The following is a 21866-nucleotide window of genomic DNA, read 5'->3' on the forward strand; positions in this document are numbered from 1 at the left end:
TCATTAATGTCAGTTATAGCAGGCTAGCCCCTCTGTTTTTACTGGGTGCAATCACATACACAGCTGATCAAAGCAGCATAACAGTAAACAGTGGTGTGCATGTGTGTGTCAGTGTGAGCACGCACGCATGTGTGTATGTGTGTGTGCTTTCAATAAATCGGAATCCAATCAGCAATTAAATTATACGAACAGCAGAAGAACTTCAACTCTGCTCTGATATACTTATTAATTCCAACGCCGACATTATTCATTATCTGTCCTGCACTGAAGAGTAGACGGACTCCTTTATGACGGTTTATAAACAGATTTTACTTTCTTTTCTGTTCGACACGATTTTCTCTGTTCTTTGTTTTACAGTTTGACCTGGTGTCATGAGTTCAGCTGCTTCTTAATTGATTTTTCACATTTTCTGCTTATTATTCATGTCCACTGCTGCAGCAACATCTCTTCTCTCATCTGTTCCGACCTCTGTTGTTCCCTTCCACTCACTCAGTATACATACAGTACACAAGACCCCCGTCTTTCCCAGATCATCTAATCTGCTTCGTAGCCATCGATTTTCATCCTGCTCCCATGTAGTGTTGGAAGATGTAATCAGATCCTTAAATGGAGAATAATCAGCTAAATGTACTTAAAGTATCAAAAGTAACAGTACTTGTCTTGATTTATTGTCATACATGATGTTTTTGGATTACTATTACAGCTAAATTAACGTGTGTATTGCATTTTGTTGCTCATTGTATTACTACATATAATGTTGGGTAGTTTAATCTGCCTCAGTGCATCATATTCTACCATATCCTCATAGGTTTGTAGCATTGTTGTCCTGTCAGAACCAAGTACCTCTAGAAAGTCAACTTTTCATGAGCCCAGAAAAAAAGGCCTGTTCTCAGCTTTGTGACAAAGCATTTTGCAACTAATCCAAGAGCAGGTTTTTTGCATTACTTTTAAAGTGTATAGGAGATTAAGATTATTAAGGAGTGGGACAATGTTCTCACTCCATAAAGGAACACACCAAATGTTAAGATGCATGAGTTCCACTGGACAGGTAGAGTAAAACAAATTAAGTTTAAACCAACACAATTTAACGCTGCTCACACTTCTGGCCATAGTAACCAAAGTCAACCTGCATCTTCCAAGCTCAGCTCAATCAAACTCAATACCACCTTCCAACCCAAAACTAATTTCAGTCTAATCTGCAAGTTAAGTAGACATAGCACAATCAACTCAGTGTACTCTTGTGATTTTCAAGTCTTTATCCTTAACCCAGCCCAACCAGAGACTACAGCGGCAGTGAAACAACTTCTACAATCGTTACCTCTCCGTTCTCCAGAGGGTGAATCTTTGAATAAAACGACGTGCAGATGACTTCGTCGTCTCTGGTGTAGGAAGGAGGTCCCGTCCGTGGATTAATGTTGAATCTTGTCAGGCACTCTGTGTCTGTGATGGCGTAGTACTGCCAGGGCTCAAAGGTCTCCCCATCTATTGAACGCTCCAAGATCCAGTTACCTGTGGACAAAAAATATTGGCAAAGAAAATGATATGTTAGCGTCAAACAATCAAGATCAATAAAAAGATCAATAATAAGAATAATGGAGGACATCCAGGACTGTGTTTGGGTCGCCCTACTTAAAATACATAGAAAATTGACAGAACATTCAATTCCACACATATTTATTCCTGGCTTAGACCAGAACTGTGATATTCCTCCTCCTGAATTGATTAAGCACGAAGTGAATAGAGTCCAGTTAATGGAAAATGGAATAAGCAAATTAAGTGGCACTGAACAGAATACATTCAAACTACCAACACCATGCGCCCATCAGCCCACTCTGCAAACGTTTTTGGATGCTGTGTGTTAAACAAAGAGTAACATCTCAACATCAAGAACGTTAACAACTAATGCAAAATCTTGATCATTCAAATCACTTGTGGATTCCCTGTGGGCGGATTATGTTCTCAAAGGGCTGTAATTACTGTATTCAACCTTTCATAAAACAACGGCTGACAAAAAGTCGGTGGCTGGCACTTTAATCACTCGATCATTGTTTAATTTTATAGTCAAACAAGTAATGTTAACAGCTAAAACAATGTGTGTCTGCCTAAAAACTAATTATGAAGCAGGATGGTTACCTGGTCGAGGCGAGTTGGCTGCCTTTATGATCACATAGGCGATTTGGAAAACCTGGATAACAGAGAGAGGACATAACCAATGAAGACTAATTTAATCTTTACATATACATGCATCAATACTTTAACATACTTGCTTAATATATATTATCAGCAGACCAAAAGTGTGGAGGAATTGTACAATAACATTTTCTGACCCCAGGCTCTTTTTTGCTAGTTTTCCACATAACAAATACAAGGAGCATTAAAAAGTATTAGACTGATTAACACTCACTTCACTACCTAACTTTTCACAGATATAGCTCTGTCTAAAATATGTCCCTTGTTTGCTGACTCACTACTCCCTGTATAAAAGACAGTCCATTGCTTTCTATAATCCGAGCTGTTACTTGTTAGTTTTGGGTCGTCACTGACGGGGCTCGGTCAGATATCACCGTGCTGGTGTTGTTCCTGGAACATCATAGTTAATGTTGACCAGTCAAAGTCTTGTTTGGGCCATGTCAAAGCATAGTGACTCGAGGGAAATGACTGGAAAAATATACATAGGGGAGAATTTACTTGTATCCTATCCAAATGCACGTTTAAAGTTGCGAAAGATTCTATTTCAGCCCAAAACATTTTCCTAAATATAACCAAGTATTTGTGTTACCTAAACCTAACCAAGTATTTGTACCGCCTAAACTACTAAACTATAAGTAAATCTGTAGCCTCAACCGAACCGAGTACTTGTGTTGCCTAAAAAGCATCAGAAAACTGAAAATTAAAGTCAAATAAGCCTTCTTTGTAAGCGTCCTATTCTTAACAAACTCATCCCGCACACTGCTCGCTCAAGATGAGCATTCAGTTGCTGTTTCCACTGAACTGATGGCCCTGGAGCAACGCTGATTATCATGATCTAAGAACAACACCAACAGGGTGAAATTATAAATGCATAAAATGCAACACCTTGCATTGTGGGACAGGGATTGCAACAAGTAGCCAAAATGCCATGGACGCTACCTTTTTTTTGTTCCATTTTACACCCACAATTCTCAATAAAAGAACATAAAAGCCCATAAAAGAAGTTAACACCCCCCACCAAACAATATTTATTAATCTTTGACATGGACAAAGGATTCAAGTTTATCTTTAATTTTCATTAAATAAAGGTCAGCACGATAGCATCAGCAAACTCGTATTCATTTGCTCCACAGAAATGATAGTCTTTCAATGTAATATCACTCCATTTTTTCCCCTGGTCACCCAGGCCAGAGACTGACCATGTTTTCAGACATATAAAAGTTGTTCAGACAGCAAAGTAAACTGGGAAAAACTGGGGAGGAAACTCAGAAGACCCGTTTAAACAATGGTGAATGTGAGGGCTGCACATGGTGTGTTTATTATCTGATATCTATCTGGGTTTATGAGTTACTTTTGAGTTACTGGTGTTTTCACTCCTCTACCTGTTTTAATAATCAAAATGAAATCTGAATTTATCAACATTGTTTCAATAAAAGACAATGTGTTCAAACTGACTTTTCTCCAGTTTGATCACCAATGAGACAGACAGACAGACAGACAGACAGACATCGGATGTAGGTTAAACTGACTCCCTGTCTCTCTTCACCACCCTGCATTTCACCTCGTCCTTTTTGCCTGTGAGTATATCTCTCTTTCTTCTCAGGATGTGGGAAGCAGTGTCACATTGCAGCAATTAGAGTAGGGAGAAAGCTACCAAGCGTGTGCATGTGCGCGCGTGTGTGTGTGTACGTGTTTGTGAGAGAGTGGATTTCAGGGGAACCTTATAGCAGTCATTCAAACCCACTACAAAGAGTCAATGTTGCCTGTATTCACACCGAGGACAGGGTGTGTGTGTGTGTTTGTGTGTGTGTGTGTGTGTGTGTGTGTGTGTGTGTGTGTGTGTGTGCGTGTGTGTGTGTGTGTGTGTGTGTGTGTATGTGTAAGAGAGCTCTCAGTGGTAGCTTGTAATATGGTGACAGCCTTGGGACAGCTAGGCAGCTCCAGCAGCTAAACATAGATGAACACAGCTAACTAATGCAGTGTGTGACTGTGCTCGTGTGTGTGTTTGCGTGCATGCTTGCGTGTGTGTCATATTCTGTGTTTTGATCAGATGTGGATCAGACGAAAGATTTTTTTGCCTCTAAAGCTTAACAGCACCAACAAATAAACACACCAACAACCGCCCTGGAAGAAATCACACAACTGGTAAATATATGTTTATCTTCCATGGATGAGTTTAAATGTCACGTAGGCAACTTTACGGCTTGTTTTACATCATGAACAGGTCATATTATCGCCACTCGGTTTAAATTTAATTGGCTAGATTCCCTTTTCAATCAGAATTCTATTTATGTTTTATTCTGTGCTACAGCCTGGCTTGCAACTTTTGAGCTTAAACTTGGAACTCAAACGAGAACGATGTCTCCAAGTTTCATCAGGTTACATGTGAGACCTCTTTATTGCAAGTTAGAATGAAGCAAACAACATTCTATCGCACTGGATTAAGACGGAATTTCTTACTAAATAAATGAATAAAAGTTTAACTGAATTTGTGCAATAGTACATGATTAATTCTGTGGAGTCATCTAATTTAAAGGGGACCTATTGTGATTTGTAGTACATATATATATATATATATATATATATATATATATATATATATATATATATACATTGTGAAACCACACTGAATATTAGTGTTATTGAATATTTCTCCCAATAGAAATTCCCCAAAATTATGGCAAAGCACATTTTTTCCAAACAAAAAATTGTAGAAAAACCAGCAGGAGACCACTGATGTGTGGAGTGATTTTGGTAACACTACACTCTGAATAATAGTGAAGTTATTGGATTTTTTGTAGTTTCTCTTTTCGGTGTTGCACTTTGTAGACAGTCCCTGTGCCCTCGTCTCACAGATGGCTGACCATACAGACCCGGAGGACCGCTGGTTTTGATAAAAATACAGTTGTAGCTCGTTGTCTTCCTCACTACGGTAGGAAAGACCCGTCGTTTGTGTTTTAACAAGGTTTCACTTATATGAGTTATTGATCCGGTAAGTTCGAATCTGTGAATATATTTCCAACTTTACCGGACTAAATCCTACCACATAAGTCAGTTACGCATCATGTAAAACCGGCTGAGCTCGCTCGCTGTGCTGTAAGTTTCGTTCTTCTGTTTTGAGACGCTGCTGCTGTATGAGAGGCTTTCACGTGAGATCATCGTGATGATGAGGCTCCACCTGCGCGAACCGCAGACTCACTAAAGCTACTGTGAGTGACTACTGTGCACTCAGGTGGCTGTAGTTAAAGGCAAGCCCGCAACGCTGACCGGGCCACTGTGGCTGCATCAAGGCCAAAGTGCGGGGCAATGGCCGCCGTGAAATTCCCACCCTGCATGCAGTGAATGCACTGTCTCTATATTCAAACATCATCTGATCGGCCTGATTTGATCTATTTTGAGAACTCCGATCAAAACCGATAGGGGCATTATCGGCCGATTGCGATCGGTTGCCGATCGATTGGTGCATCTCTAATATATATATATACATTTTAGTTTCACCAGCAGAAGACCCTCACTCGCAAAGATAACAATGCTCCTCAAACACCCTCATCAGTGGTCCAACTATTTTCTGTGATTCGTGACATCACACTACATCACCATGTCATGCATTTGCATAAATCATGCCTTGCATTAGTATAGCATGTAAAATTGATTTAGCACAGCTGTTCTATTATTGTTAGTGGAACTGGGTCAGGCATGTGTGAGCTGACCAATCAGAGCAGACTGCGTGCTTTGCAAGGGAGGGCCTTTAAGAGACAAGCACTCAAACAGAACCCTTCTAGTAGTAGTAACTAGTAGCAAAATTATAAACCTCAACATGAAAATAACATGACATTTAACAAAATCATTTAAATGACAGACTGAACTTGAAGACCAATTGAGAACATAATTGGTCTTTTCTTTTTGGAGTTAATGTCTAAGCGATCTTTAAAATCGTATGGTATAAACTACAAAAAACATTTTGAAGATGTGCTCCATTATCCTTCAAGCCTGAAGAGTCGTTTAATGTCTTTGATTGACAGCTGGCAAAGACACAGTGCTAATGCAATAAAGTAATAGTTATAAGTGCTAATGACTGCAGCTTGTAGGGCAAAGACAGACAGCTTTTGTAAAAAAAATAAAAAAGGCGTCTGCCACGCCTCCTGTGTAGGCAAGCAATTAGGCAGCTGTTTGGCTGTTAGCGTTGCTATCAGCCTGTGACAGAACGGTAACATTACTAACAGATCTAATAGACTGTAAAACTAGAGCTGCTCCAAAAAGTTGCTGTCATGTTAGCTAACTTTCTGTCTGTTTTTGCAGTTAGGGGAACCACCTCTTTCTGGAGTTCTCTGACCTGATTGGATAAAGTGGGCAGGGATACCAGAAATATGTATTTCTATTTTACTGCGGGAGCAGGGGAAAGATTTGAATATAGAATTATTGAACACTTATTTGAATAAAAATACATCAAATTCTTTAAATGGCTGTATTGGCTGCATGCAAAGGTGTTGTCTGCCTCATGCCATCGTGCCAACTGGTTAATGCACAAACAGGGGGAGCTGCCATGAAACAGGAATCAAATTTGAATTTCTCTCTTTCAAGTACTGTTTCTGTCATCTCAAAAGAGTACAGGAAGCAGATCAGCACGCTCGAAAAAAAAGTTTACTTTGTTTTGTAACTAAACTGCTTTCAAGTCAATCAGTGACTCATTTATCCCCAGATAACATCATGTACTCTTGCACTGATGAATAATTCTGCGACTCTAAAATAAAGAACTGACTAAACTTGCTTATTTTTAAAATGCACATTACTTCACATAGACGTGTTGACATTGCAGAGGAGTGGAGGCAAATTATTCACCATGTCTATAAAGGCGACAAATCTGCGTACATCTCCAGATATGACGAGTGTCTCCTATTTTTACATTTCACAAGTAGTTTTACTGCTCAAAACAATATGAAGTGATGTTCATTTTTTCCACATATTACTCAACTACTTTATTGCAGCAATCCTACACATCTGACAGGAAGTGGTCATGGTGTGCCAGAGAGCGGCTTTTTGCCAGACTTCTGAGGCAGCAACAGCCAAGTGAGCAATTAAAATGCTAACGCTAATGCTCAACAAGTCCATTTGAGCTCTGTGTCCAGTATGGCCGGCTTGCATACAATTAAATGGACCGTGAAGAATCCATTTCGTCTCAACGTGATTTGGACACATAGTGACAACGGTTTTACTGAACAGCTGGTGTTTGCAGGCCATTCACATGGATACATGTTAAAATCTCGCTGGTCTGATCAACTGGCATCAACTCTGATTCCTCTTACTACTCCCGCTGATCATAGCAGGATCTGCACACAACAAAGACAACAAGTACAGTATGTTTGGAATGGGCCAGGGGGAATTAAAACCAATCCAAAAAAAAAACCCAGCATAAAACGGGATTCAGACAATCAACATACAGAAACACAGGTGGATGTGTCATCAGAGCAACGCAGCTGGAATTGAGACTTGTTAAAGCAGATTCTGGCCCGTTTGGAAATAATGTGAATCATCAAGCAGCCCTGACTGCCAAACCTCGTGCAGACGAACAAGTGGGAGTTACTCACTGCAGCCGCAAAGTCGTCTAATCGCAAGACTGTTTTGCTTTTTCACTGACTGAAAACAATTTGGGGAGGTGTTTTGAATGCTGCAGTATTTTGAACGACAGTCTCCTGACAGCTCTACAGGAAACACGTTAGAATAGAGTTCAATATTTAATCAAACTGCTGGAAAAATAATATGAAATATGAAAAAAAAAGACAAATTATTGTGGTTTCCACGTTGGCTACAGTGGTTTGCAGCATACAATATACAGACGACAGCCTCTGGATGGTCTGGGCTTTAACGTTCAGCTGAAATGCATTCTCTTTATTTCTGCCCCCTCTGTCTCAACCGCCAAAAAACACACTTGTACACACAAATAAAACACACGTACACACTCGCTCGCTCGCAGACTTGGTCGTAATTTGGCCTTACGCTTTAAAAATGGGCTTCAGTCTGCACAAAAACACCAGATGCTGCAATCGCTCCCACATTCTTGCTTTGGCCCGAGCTACTGTCAAACGTAGATGGACCAAGTTTCACTGGGTGCAGCAGATGTTTCATTTACCTTCTCTCTGTTGTGAATAAAGATACTTTTCTGGTGGTATTATCTTTGACCACAAACTACTCTCTTGTTGCTAATCATCATATAAAGCAAAAAGTTAGGAAAAGAGAGGTTTTATTCTTATTCTACTTTTTTCGAAACCACAAATATTCTTGTTTCTTTCAAGCGTATATTCTATAAAGCTATTACTTTGGTAGGGTAAGGCTCACTGAGTCCTTTTAACAACTGAAAACCAGTCCATAGTCCAGACTCAAGCATTTGCTCTATTAGGGTGTCCTTGATCGGTGTGCCGAGGTATAGACTGCGGTAAATTGGACTGTGATGATTTTAAATTGAAGAGTTGGGCTTTAAAGTTGCAATATTCAACAATTTGGATATTCAAATAGATGAATATAAATAGTGCAATGCCGCCATTGGCCTTCTCTGTGTGTTCGAGTTCAACATCCATGTGCTTGAAAGCACTTTTTTAATGACATCTGCACAATTTTCATTGTATTGTATTTAATGGACACAAGGATTATTGGATGAGGGTCATAGTAACAGATAAGCTTACGGTATAATGTGGAGGGTTTTCCTATTAGAAAAAGGTGTTCTTAAGTTTCCCTGGGAGGTTACAGGGGTAATGATTATGGGTGGCATAATTGTATCACACATGCACTTTTCAATCGCTCTCACCATGTGTGGATATGGGCCAGGAGTAAGAGTGAGTACGGTGTATCAACTTAGCTTTAGAAGTGTTAGTTAAGTAACACTTCTGAAGTTAATAACTTTCGTTTGTTTGCCTGCACTAACGCTAAGCATCAGTGGTATTCACTCGATAAAGTTGCTAACTCAGATGTTCATGAATGAATGATACACCACACCAATCACTATTAGCACTGGGCCCGTATCCGCCGACTAGACAATGGTCATGTTTCCGCCGGGTGCACCACAGAGCATTTCCAGCGTCCCAGAAACAAAAAACAGCGTCACACAAGCGAGGTAACGGAGAAGTGCCCGGTGAGTTCAAGGGGCTAGGAGGAGAATTTCCTGTCACCATGACAATAAGTAACACCTATGTAGACTCTGGTTCGCCTGCCCGAAGCATCAGTATTTGACAACCTGAGACTAAAAAAATGTACCCTTAAATTATGTTTCTCGCTTACTGCACCCTTGAATGGTGTGTTTACAAACAGCAACTGACAAATCCTGCATTTCCTGCATGCATTTAAATTGAACAGCACACGATGGAGGATAGTAACAAGAAAAGAAAGAGCAGTGGTGATGAACAAAACACTATGACAATAAATACAGCTGTGTTTGAAGCTCTCTGAAGGAGACAAAAAGTTCCGTGGGTGCAGGAACGAGTTCTTGTTGGGAGCTCAAGGTGGTAATTTCGGATGTGACGTGTATGCATTTCTGCCAGTCTTTGTGTGTATTAGCATGCGTGTATTTGTGTATGTGTGTGTGTTGAGGTATTTAAAAGCTGTGTTTCATGAAAGCACTTTGACTGATGGCTTCTTTCAGGAACCACAATCACTCTGCCAGGTTCGCCTCCCACCCCCCCAGGGTGCAGAGCCGGCGCATGATTCGACCACTTCGAAACAAACTGTCCATCAACCAAACTGACCGCCGCATTTCCGTAATAACTGCAATTTCAGTGAATCCTGTCTGGAGCGAACAAAAGATCGTTGCTATGGCGAGGCAGGTTGAAAATAGTCCTAATACATTTACTAGTAATTTCCTGATCTATATGCATACTAATGCCCGAGCCTAGGGCAACACAAGACTTCACACATGGTTTGATATGGGATGACTGGAGGTATAACGACCTAATAATACAGAGACAAAAAAGTGATGATAAAAACTCTGAATTAAACATTACAATGACCAGAACTGAGGAACTACACTCCCATGAAGTCAGAAATATTTCTTCAACAGGTCCCCGCGGAGGACTTTTACTTTGATTGTCAAGTCAGATGCGTCTGCATGCAAGATTACATTTCGAGAACTCATCTGAAACTGATGAAGAACACACACAGACATCAACCTTCCCTCCAACACAGGCGCACGGAGAGCAACACACATGGACCCTCGGCTCCCACTCTTTCTCATTATTTAGTTTTTCTATCCGGAGTGGCTCAATAATAACAAGAGAGGAAATGAGGGTGGTGATGTCACAGGCGATGCCCACACACACACACACACACACACACACACACACACACACACACACACACACACACACACACACACAAGCCCACTGTCATTTTCTGAGTGAGATGACTGAGGTCACAAGGGAAATTCAGCGCACTGGAGGGTAAATAGCTTTCCGTCCGACTGATTGAGAGCCGTACAGATATACACACAAAATACCCACACAAGAACGCACACGCTCACACATACACGCACGAACATCAATGGCAGTGAGTATACAGTTAATCACTGCGTATCAGCCGTGAGGCACGTGTAATGTCACGTTCATCGGCGAAGAATTGAAACAGACGGATTATTTTCAGTCTCTCTGATGAAGTTGGTTGTAAACTGCACGTATGTTATGTTGACGTTAACGGGATTTGTAATCACCAACAGATACTTGTACAGTCATATTGATGTTTATACTATTTTTTTTTTATTATGGTGCCGTAGTCTCTCCTTATTTTCTAATGCCTTGAGATGTGTATGGCTTTTTCTACTATCCCACCTGTTGTCTATCCTAAGTACTAAGTACCATGGCACATATATATGTATATATAATGTATACACACAGTTATGAATATTACATACTGTATGTCAATGAGCTGTGGTCTAAATGTATGTCAGAGATCCTGCAGTATTGCACATAAAATACCAATAGTACCTAACTTCAGTAATGGTTAGTCATGATATTTCATTATGTCTATCGATCAATCGCTCCAAGATTACAGACCGAGTGTAATCGGAGGGGAAAGCAATAAAAAAAGTGCTGAAAAGTTCACAAAGTACCTGTGAAAATGTACAAAGTGCGTTAGCAGTTGTGTACTGATAGATCAGGTGCAACTGTGCAACTCTTCGACTTCAACCAGCCATTTATTCTGATTCGTTTTGAGTCTTTCAAAGCCAGCTTTTGCAGTAATAAGCTCCAGAAATTGCGTAAACACAAAAACTATTCAGCTAACTGTTTCTCATGAAGCTACAATCAAATCAATCAGGAGGGCTTCCAAATTCAATAGGAAATGCTTTTGTGATTATAATGTTTTGCTGTGGGGTAATTCCCATTGAACTCACCACTTTAATATACCATCTGCGGAAATAACACTTCTACCAACAAAAACAAATATTTTTCAGAGCTTATTACGATTCAAAATTCCTGCTGCAAATAATATTAGGTAAAATGAGTGTCAGGGTCCCCCCAGTTTTCCAATTCTTCCAACTTGTCTGTGTCTGCCTAAAGGCTCAGTTTTTTTCAGTTTCAGCTTATAGAAGCGTATACATCGTTCTAGGTTCTTTACCCATCATATCGTTTTAGACCTTGTTCATGGCTTTATTAGACAGGACAGCTTCGAGAAATGACACGGGGTGCATGCTCTACCAACCGGCTTACCATGGGGCCCCGACACACAGCAGCTCTTAAGCACTTTTGCATTGTTTAACAGCGAGCGGAAGAGGAAAGAAAGCACCTCCTCGCAACATACTCAATGGCGACCAAATAATTGATTTCCAATCCAGTATGGGCAATACTTGTCTCTCTGCATAAAATGACTTCACTGCACAGGAAATTATTAGTGACAAGGAAAAAAATCAAATGCTAGATCTGAAAACAACTGTTTATTGTATGTCCATACTGGATGCTCCAACACCTCACAGTTTATGATAAAGTTAAGTGCCCAACATCAGTCGTTCATGAAATACAGCTACAATGGTAGGCTTATGATGCTGCTTTATTGCAAGATGGACAGCTTTTTCACAGAAATTAATACACATTTTATAATTTTGCTGACCATCAGACACAGCCATTATCTGCATACGAAGGTTAATGCTGAATCGTCCCAGTAGGTGGTCATTGAGGAAGAAGTACAGTGGTATTAAAAAGCTTTTAAAGAATCAGCACGTGACAAAGGGAGCCAGAGGGGATGCTCTGTTTTTTTCTTACCCTGCTCTCTATTTCATTCATTTTTCTGAGCATCTCAGTGGGAGTTTGACTGTGGATAACAGCAAGAACAGTGCTGGGGGTGTACATGTTAGTCTCCTGGGCACTATTTCTGAAAGCTAGTTTAGTGAAACAGAGTTTTTTAAGCCTGAGATGAGTGACATTCTACAAATGTAATGGTCCGCATTGGCACACATTCATTTTTTGAGCTTCGCTGGAATAAAAAGGAAGCTGTGCTTGTTGTTAACATGTTGCCCCGGTGAAATGTCAGTATTGGAGCGCCACTGATTATGCTGTCTGTGTTTTTTTTTCATTCCAAATGCACGCGATTGATTCAGACTGACTTGAATGAACTAATTCCGATAAGCTGTTCTGAACCTAAAACCCTTGGGATTTCCATTTCAGACTTAATCAAGTCGGAGTTCATGTTTAAACTCAGGTTTTGTCAGACTTGCTTTCTGGAAAGAGGCCCTGGCTCCACACACTAATATTAAGGACAGGAGAGACTGATTAAGTAAGGGTGGGTGCTGGTGCTTAACTGTGCAGATGAATTAATTGGCCATAACACTCCAGTGAGAGGTGTGAAACTGTGTGTGTTTGAGTGTGTACAAGACCACTTAGGAGTGCATATATATTCTGCAGCCACACCACAGCAGTGAAAGGTGTGATGGATGGGCCTGAAGCCATCAACATGTCAGGATGGCTGCTGCTCGACTTCCTGTACAGAGATATAATCATATTCTACGCATGTGTGATAGCAAAGTAATAAATAAATAAAACTAACCTGAACAGACAGATCCTCTTACTATTTTTCTGTTCTCTCTCTCTCTCTGCTCCTATATTCAGCTCAATTTCATTGAACAACAGAAGGCTGACCTGAAATATTCCAATATTCACTCGGTATATTCAAGGCTCAAACACAGCCTTAAAAGTTTTGTTTGTTTTCTTCTCATTGTTATTCTTGTTTTGTTTACTGTGACACATCGCACTGACCACAGCAGGATCATATTTCAGTGTGTGATGCGCGACAGGTCTTGATCACATATGAGACGTTGTGATCGTGTGTTTAACTTATTAGGGGTGAGAACTAAAACATCTATACCAGAACCCATCAGCCCAGGTTGGGACAAAAATGTAAGATTGATGTCGAGGTTTTGGTCGGCTTGACATAATGCTTTGAAGTTCTTTCAGTTAAGTTTAAGATGAAAAAATAAGTTCAATTGGTGTAAAAGTACTTAAAGGGGAAATTAAATTATAACTAAGATAAGTGGACCTACTGTCAATGTTGGGGCTGTATGTCCTGTTCAATGTTGGGGTTTGAACTTTGAATGCAACACAACACAAAGGCTATTTTCACTTTCTGGGCAGCACCAGCTCACATTAACTGAATTGGGCTCGAGTCAGGTTTGGACATAAAACAACAGAAAGCCCCACACTCTAGTGAGAACCAGCAGGGTGTGACATTTTGTGACTTCACAGAAGAACTACAACAAAATGTTCTTTGTTCTGAATTGTATTCATCAAACTTAAACTTTAATATCAAATCTTCAACATGTGCATGACAAATACCTGGCGAACAATATTTTGACATTTATTGGAACAAAAGCAATTTTTACAGGATATATGTAAGGGCACTTACTTATTTTGCCCCCAGACAGTTCAGAGTGTTCAGTATTAGGTCTTTTGGCTTTCAATTAATGACCCTGGATTGGTTTATGATGACTTATATATAAAAAAATGTTGTCCAAAATTTCACTCACCGATCCTCTGGTTCTCATCCCTCATAATATAGAAAGACTGATTTCAACATGGAAGGTGGAGATTATAATAGTCTCAGATTTGTTTGATTTTGAGGGATCTGTTCTTTGTAGACTTTTATCAGTTCCACGTAAAGGGAAAGTCATGAGCAGTCTGTTCCCATTTGCTTGCTGGTTTGCCATTTTAAATTGCTGGATTAACGCAACATTGTGGAGTGATAGTGAGTAACAATTTCAATGTTAAAATGTTGGCTTCCGGTTTGGGGTTTTAGCTTTTAGGTAATATAAAGTAATATATTTCTTTTGTGGCAAGAAACGCCTGTAAAATGGAGTCAGACGACAATAATGGACTACTAATGGACTGCATTTATATTCCAATTCATCCAAAGTATTTTTTTCTTATTCATCCATTCACATCCTTGCCTGAATTCTTTTTTAATGAACTAAACTTTAAATCTCTTTTCATTGTGGCTTTGTGTCCCGTTTATCTCCTTTTTTAATTTTGCTGTGGTCATATGTTTTTATTTTACGATATGTCTCCTCTTTTGTGTTGCCGTTCCATCTTCATTTCTCCCCAGGTCCCTCTTCTAACTCTGTAGTTTTGTGATAGATATAAAGCATCTCTGCAGTGCATTGTGAACACAGACAGAGAAGATGGAAGAGCAACAAAGATCTTGACCCAGATATAATCTCAATGAGACCACAAAGGTGTACTTTGTTTACCAAAAGTACAAAATGCGAATAGCATTTGCTTGAGCAATGTTCATTTATTAGACATCTAGGTAGTTCACATAGGTAGTTATTGCCCTTTCTGTGTTCCTACAGGCTTTTGTTTCCTTGATGCTTTGTTTTCACATAATGGCATTTTTCTCTAGAATATTGGCTTTTTTATTATTAATATAAATTTAATCAGTTTTTAACCTTTACAGCGCTTTTTGATAGACGTGTCTTGATGTAGCGAAGGCTTTTCATGAACTAACGTCGCTCAGCCTCATTAGTTTTATTCTCTTGACATCTGAATAATTATAATCTGGCGGTCTAATCTGTTTAATCACACTTCTAAACGTAACTAGATGTCCTAAATCATCCCGCGCCAGTACACAGCACCTCAATCATCAGATTCCTGCCAAGCTTTCCAAATCAAAAATGGAAACCCAATTATTTAAAGAGTGACACGCATGCTTATGAAATGATTGATAGCAGCGTTTGTTTAACTAATTCCAGCCGTGCTGAAATAATAGAATCTTAATTCCTGGGATAAGGAAACAAAGGCACTATGTTGAAAGGGCTTTGTATTGCACCTTTAAGTGAAACATATGTAGGCAATTGGGAGAAAAATAAAGAGTCTGATAACATTCATCTGCCAACCTCATTTAACTTTAACAATAACATTTAACTTCTTAGTCATTTTCTAATTTGATTTAAGAAATATACTGTCACTGAAAGTTGGGTGGAGGCTATGATGCTGGTAATTAGCAGTTAACTTCAACTAATCTATAGTCTAATCCTTCTTTTTAGCTAGTAGTTAATACACTTAAAATGTGTATTGTTCCAAGTGGTTAAATTTGAAATCCTAAAAATTCCCTCCACATATGTATTAAGGCACACGTAACACAACATTGATTCTGCAGAAAAAAAATCAGATTTCCACATTAAATTCCCTTCAAGTGGCTAACACAGTGACCAAGGTGGAAGGACTGCTACTATTTTACTTTTAAAATGGTGGAATACACTGTATTAATGACTCAATGAGTCAGAGTGCAATTCTGAGTTTGAGTGTCACTAATGTGTTGAAGTTGAATTTCATTTGATCTCACACAGGTCTTTTGGGTTATTATGTACCTGCTTCTCACTTCAGAGACTAGAAACAGGCATTAAAGTACAGGTTGTGTTGTCTGTTATAAAAAGTTAAATAAAAAAGAAACAAAAAAACAACAACACAGTGCTGTTTGCTTCAGCTCGGTAACATGTTCCAAGGAGGGACCTGTTGCTGATATTGACTGAAGTTCGCAGCAGCCAACGGTGCTAAATCTGCGCGGGCCCCCTGCCATGGATCTAGCAGTCAACCCCTCCCAGACTGGCAACTCCCAGTCAACATGGCGGACAGGGATGAAAAAACAGAGCATCGGAGAAGTCGGGGGCCAGCTTGACAACAGAAAATACAGTACAAGGGCAGTGTTCTTGCCAGTTTAGCACCTGGCACCTCAGGACTGAGTCCATCTAACTAGCTAACGGCAGCTATGGTCCAGTTAGCAGCAGTTAGCGATCACTTCAGCAACAAACTTACTTGTATAAGTCAATCGGGAAACGCTCTAATACACCTCACAAATATAACTATATGACCTCAAACTTTAGTAACTTTAGCAACAAGTAAAGCTATCCGTCCAAGGTCAAGACAGAGCAGCTGGTGGACATAAGAACAAAATTTCTCCCCTCAAATATAATTCAGTTTCACCCAGATCAGTGAATTCAGTTATAAAGTTGTGTTTTTGTCCAGTTATCCATGTCAGACGCATACACCACTGAGTGTAGGATGCCTTTCATAATTTTCATGGTTTTCCAGGAAGCTACAAAGTTGGAAAAAACAATAAAATATCTACACATTTCTGCCACTGATGCTGGTTTATAGGTGACATATAAAAAGACAAATGTGATAAAAAACAAAAATTAAAAAAAAACATTTAAACATCGATTTTCACATTATGGGAACTTTAAAAGCCTTAAAATGGCACCTTTCAGAATTTCAGAAAACATGACTATGCAACTAGTTTTAATTTCCCAAGTTCAAATGCTGGAAATGATATGTCTCCTACGTCACTGTGATGAACTGAAGGCTTCTCACAAACCACTCTCCATTCCACTCCCAGATTATATGTTGTTGGAGGCTTCAAGTTTCCACATCACACTTGTGTATGCTGAAAACTGGACAAGGGTTGGCTTCCAAACCATTTATGTGTGAAGGCCTGCCTCTTCAAATCAGATGTTCAATGAGCACAGAGAAAGTCTACACTCTACACAAAGATAAATGTGAAAACAGCCTTCCCAACACATTTTCTACAGGAGAAGGGCTTTGCGAACAAAGAATAAAATGGAAATCGTTTGAGAGGCTGGCTACAGGCCAGGAGGTTTTGTTATAATATTAATAATCATTAATTTCCTAATGGTGCCCTGGCAACTGTCTCGTTTTCTAAATGTTTATTACACACACTAAAACTAAACAACTAAATCGACGTTATTCATGTTTTTGATGTTGACAAATGAATCTTAATAAATGGAAAAGGGTCTGTAGTTGGCCTCTTTGCTGAGAATGGAGGCTGCGGTCAGGTTTGATTCATGCCGGTCACAGTGGATTCCATTTATGACGAGTCACCATTAAAAATCCTTTGTGGAACAACATAAATCCCAACCAACCACAGCTGTCGTTCATTGTGGGGAAGGATTGAAACACTCAGCCACCTTTCACTTCCCCAGAAAGAGAGTGTTTGAAACTCAGAAGACAAATTTTGAGAATCAGTTTAAGGTTGGGGTAAATATCCTCACATGTGGAGTGTCTGAAGTTTGTGTGTACCTGTTTTAAGTCCAGTGTAATAGTCACATAGTGGTACTCCATTCCATTCTTGATAGATGGACTTTGCCACCAACGGTTGGTCCCATCTATGGCATAATCTATGGGATGACGCTCTGGATAGACACAGAAAAATAGAGTTAGTTTACAATTTAAAATATTGAAGAATCATTTGAGTCTTGATTCTAGCACTGTTCTAAGAGGACAATGTTCCTCTCCATTCTTTTTATAAAATTCTGGCATTTCAACCATCCAAGGCTGAATATCTAAAGCCCATTTTTTCTGCCTTGTTAAAAAATGTATTATACTTTTCCTTTCACTTCTGAATTAAAAGCATGTCACCCTATTTGCTGGCTGTACTTCCAGCAGCTGTTGTAACTCAACACAACAGCTTTAATGGGACTGAAGGAGAAAACACATGATTAGTTTGTAATATTATGAAAGGTCACCACGCAGAGCTTTTATGCATTATTGGGGCTTATATGTGCATGAGAGAGTATTTTTAAGTGGAAATGGGATGTTTCAGGTTGGTTTTCAGAACATCAGATTCTATAGTATATATTCTTTGGTAGAATGCCTATCTCTACTAAAACAGCCTCCTTTCCCTCTTATTTCCTTGAAGAGAAAGAAAAATGAATATAGATATTTTGGACAGCAAGTTAATAAAGGATTTCAAAAATACTGAAATCCCGAAAAAGGAAAATCTGGCATTCTATAACTCAGCTAGAGATCATTAAATTAATCAGATAGCCAGTAAATTTGGTTGTTTGGATGCTTTTTGCTTGCTTGTTTTGTTGTTTGCCTCCTTGCTTGCTATTTTGTTGCTTGGGTGGTTGGTTGTTTGGCCGGTTGGTTTAAACACAAGCTATTAATTGGATTTCCATGAAACTTGGATTGGAGGATGGGTCTTGGCTCAAAATAGACCTCATTAAAGGGACTGATCCACAAATCTTTTGTTCACTTTCTTTAACATTGGGAGATGTGGGCTTATTTCGACATTTTCATTGATCCCTCTGGGAATAATGCATTAATCTTGATTACAAAATAAAAAAAACAAACATCTGGCATATTTAGGTGGCTGATATCTATGAGTGAGTATAATTTGATGCAGATCATAGAGCTCATAGGCTTAAATTATGGTCAAGAAGGAATGGGCGCCTGAGCTAACTGTCTCCTGTGTCCAGCTTCATATTGGATGGACAGATCTGACAGTGGTATCAGTCAGCATTAAACCAAATTTTCCGAAAACATGGAAAAATACTTTAACAATTAGCAAATCAAATGATGGCTTGGATCAAATCAATCTTTCTCCTGAGTGTGAATGGTGATGGAAGTGTTTTAAAATAACCATTTCACATTAATTTCAACTTTCTTCTACTTTTCACCTCACCCCTTCCCAGTTTTTCCTTATTTTCTTTCTCATCACCTTTTAGCAGCAGTTTATCCAATCATTGGTCCCCTATCCTGGCTGATCACGCGACGCAAATAGCTAATTGGACTCACTAGTGGACTTGACTGACTGAGTGGCTGATGACTAACAGTTGATTGTCAAGTCACTGTTTAGGAGCCTGTGACTGACTACTTCACTCACTATCTGATTGATTGGTTGTATGACTGGCGGAGCGGTTAACTGCATCATTGATTGGCTAAATGACTGACAGTGTGGTTGGCAGTTTGAAATATGATCACCGGCAAATTTCTTATTGTCATCTTGTCATGTTGCGATTGATTCCTCAGTTCATTCAGTAATTATCATTTCAGACAAAATGATTGGTTAACATCTGGCCAATCGGCTCTAATTAACCACTCTTGCATGATTATTATCGTAATCACCGTGCCTTTAAGTCTTGTGTGTGAGTGTGTGTGTGAAACTTTCTCACCAGTTGGTTTTGTACTCTTTTGGTTGCAGATTCGACACTGAGCGTTCCTAACAGGCTGGCCTGGTACATGTTCCACCAGCTTACAGAACATCTCTGGACCCAATGAACCACAGGTGGCATTAGCGGTTATATCTGCCATGGACGCCAGGTTCAACACAGCTGGGAACAATCCTGGAAAGTAAAGAGACAGGCAATCACATGAAGAAATAGACACTGTATGTAATAGTGCAAATGTTTGCGAGACATATAAAGCACACGCAGCTGTTTTTCTCTGGAGTAAACAAAAATAATCTTAAAACGTCTGATACTGTGGGAAATATACTTGTTTATGCTTTGCACAGACAGATGTAGTTGACCTCAGTCTTTTGACAAAAACAACAATATGAATTCGTTAAACAGCACAAAAATGTGTATATAAAGTTGACATTTCAGAGAGTTCAGCTTAATTGTATGACTAATCACAAGTTCACATCCATTAAGAGCTGTTCAAAAGAGGTCAGGCTCACTTTCTTCTTCAAAGCCATGTCGTGTTAAATTGCAGTACAGTTGGGGTCATTAGGAACATCCAGTACATCACGCTTTTTGTACATGTTTTGTATTTCGACTCATTAAAACTGTCGGTTTCTCTGTGTAGTCTGTTCAGAGGGAGCCAGCTAATGCTTGTATGTGTGTTGTACTGAGGTAATGAGTAATTACCATGGAACATGAGGGGGAGGGCAGGTAGTTCTTTGCGTCCAAGTTAGTTAATTTGTGTGTATTTTCAGCACAGTCTAATGCAGTTAACATCATTTACCCCTCACGGATAGCAGGAGCCATATTCACTTTATCTTCGGATAAAAGAAGCAGATAGAGAACGTTTGGCCAGCTTTCAACTGTGACTTTGGGCAGCGTAATGCTGCTATATCAAAGGACTATTCATTTGCATTATGTTGCCCAAGCAATTTTGTTTTCATTTCCTGTCCATGGATATTTTTCACTGCTGGAGCAGAATGTAAACTTCGAGAGAACATTTACAGCATTATCGAAACACTATGAATTATACATATATTTTTTCCAGGATATTGTCGGAAGCCAGCAATAAAATCATACTATGCAGACATTACTTTTTTTTTTCCCCCTCCCAAGCGCTGTCATGGATGGCCTTGGGTGTTAAACAAAAAAATATCCTCAAAGACAAAAGCTACATATCTCAAATTCTCAGAATCTCTGTGAATAAACTAGTCTGTTATGTTAAACTCTTAACTGAGTGGAGTGTGTTCCAGCCATGGCGAGCTCTCACTCAGGTATTAATGCAGCCTAGGAAAAATCAACTGGTGTCAGAACTTGCCATTGCCGTTTTCTCAATGGATTAATCATGCAACTATGAAATGTGAGAAAATAGTGAAAAATGACGGTCATAATTTTTACATAGTTGACAATCAGTGGAAGTATTACCTTTTTGACATGTATACTTAAAAAAATATGCAAATGATTCAATCAGTTATGAATTACGCTTCAGATTAGTCTTTATAAGAGGCTTATTAACATTAATAAGACTATAAGTGTTTACAATAGCACAATAAACACATTTATTTTCAGATTATAAGACATCTGATCTTGCTTTAGATCCAGTAGCTGCAATAAGCATAGGTAACTGCTATTAAGTGAATTGTTAACTATTAATACTACTAACAAATAAAGAAACTCATAAGACTTTTATCAACATTCTTAAGTAGTCTATAAACTTCTAAATGTCTTAGAATCTATGATGCTTTTATTGATGATATTATTAATGGTATTTATAATCTTACTAAGTATTCTATAAGGTCTTAAAAGGTCCTTATTATTTATTAACTATAGCTTGTCACAAGGACATTAATGAAAAGCTAAAATATTACCCTCTCATTTCCCAGTTCATTATGACAGTGTAGTTGGTGTATCATACTGTAAAGTATTTCTGTGGTGCATTCACATGCTATAAAATGTGCGACTGCCGCTCCGGAGCCAGACGGCTCTACACAAACTGAACATTATTTGCATTTACGTGTCATCACCTAACAAACGCAGCATTTCTGCCAGCTTCTAGGCGTGACTCCTTTGTGTTGTTCCCAAAGTAGGAGCACATTAGTCTCAGTGTAAATGGCAAGCTTGTTGGACTTAAAGCACTGGAATGCTCAGCGTAGTGCTCACATGGTTCATATTTCCTGTCTGGCAAACACACACAGACACACACATGCGTATACTGTTTTACGTCACATATCCC

General features: G+C 39.2%; 1 protein-coding gene across 9 annotated transcripts in view; it reads right to left on the reverse strand.

The window, feature by feature from the left end:
* Positions 1-21866, reverse strand: part of lama2 (laminin, alpha 2) — a 226251-nt gene that overhangs the window by 159735 nt on the left and 44650 nt on the right. For all 9 annotated transcript variants that reach the window (XM_030404447.1, XM_030404445.1, XM_030404444.1 and 6 more), the window contains exons 2-5: positions 19625-19795; positions 17748-17860; positions 2134-2185; positions 1319-1509 (exon numbers count right to left, since the gene is read on the reverse strand). In XM_030404447.1, the coding sequence (XP_030260307.1) occupies positions 1319-1509; positions 2134-2185; positions 17748-17860; positions 19625-19795 (527 nt within the window). The remainder of the gene's footprint in view (positions 1-1318; positions 1510-2133; positions 2186-17747; positions 17861-19624; positions 19796-21866) is intronic.

Source organism: Sparus aurata, chromosome 22, assembly GCF_900880675.1.
Source record: "Sparus aurata chromosome 22, fSpaAur1.1, whole genome shotgun sequence".
Lineage (NCBI taxonomy): Eukaryota > Metazoa > Chordata > Actinopteri > Spariformes > Sparidae > Sparus > Sparus aurata.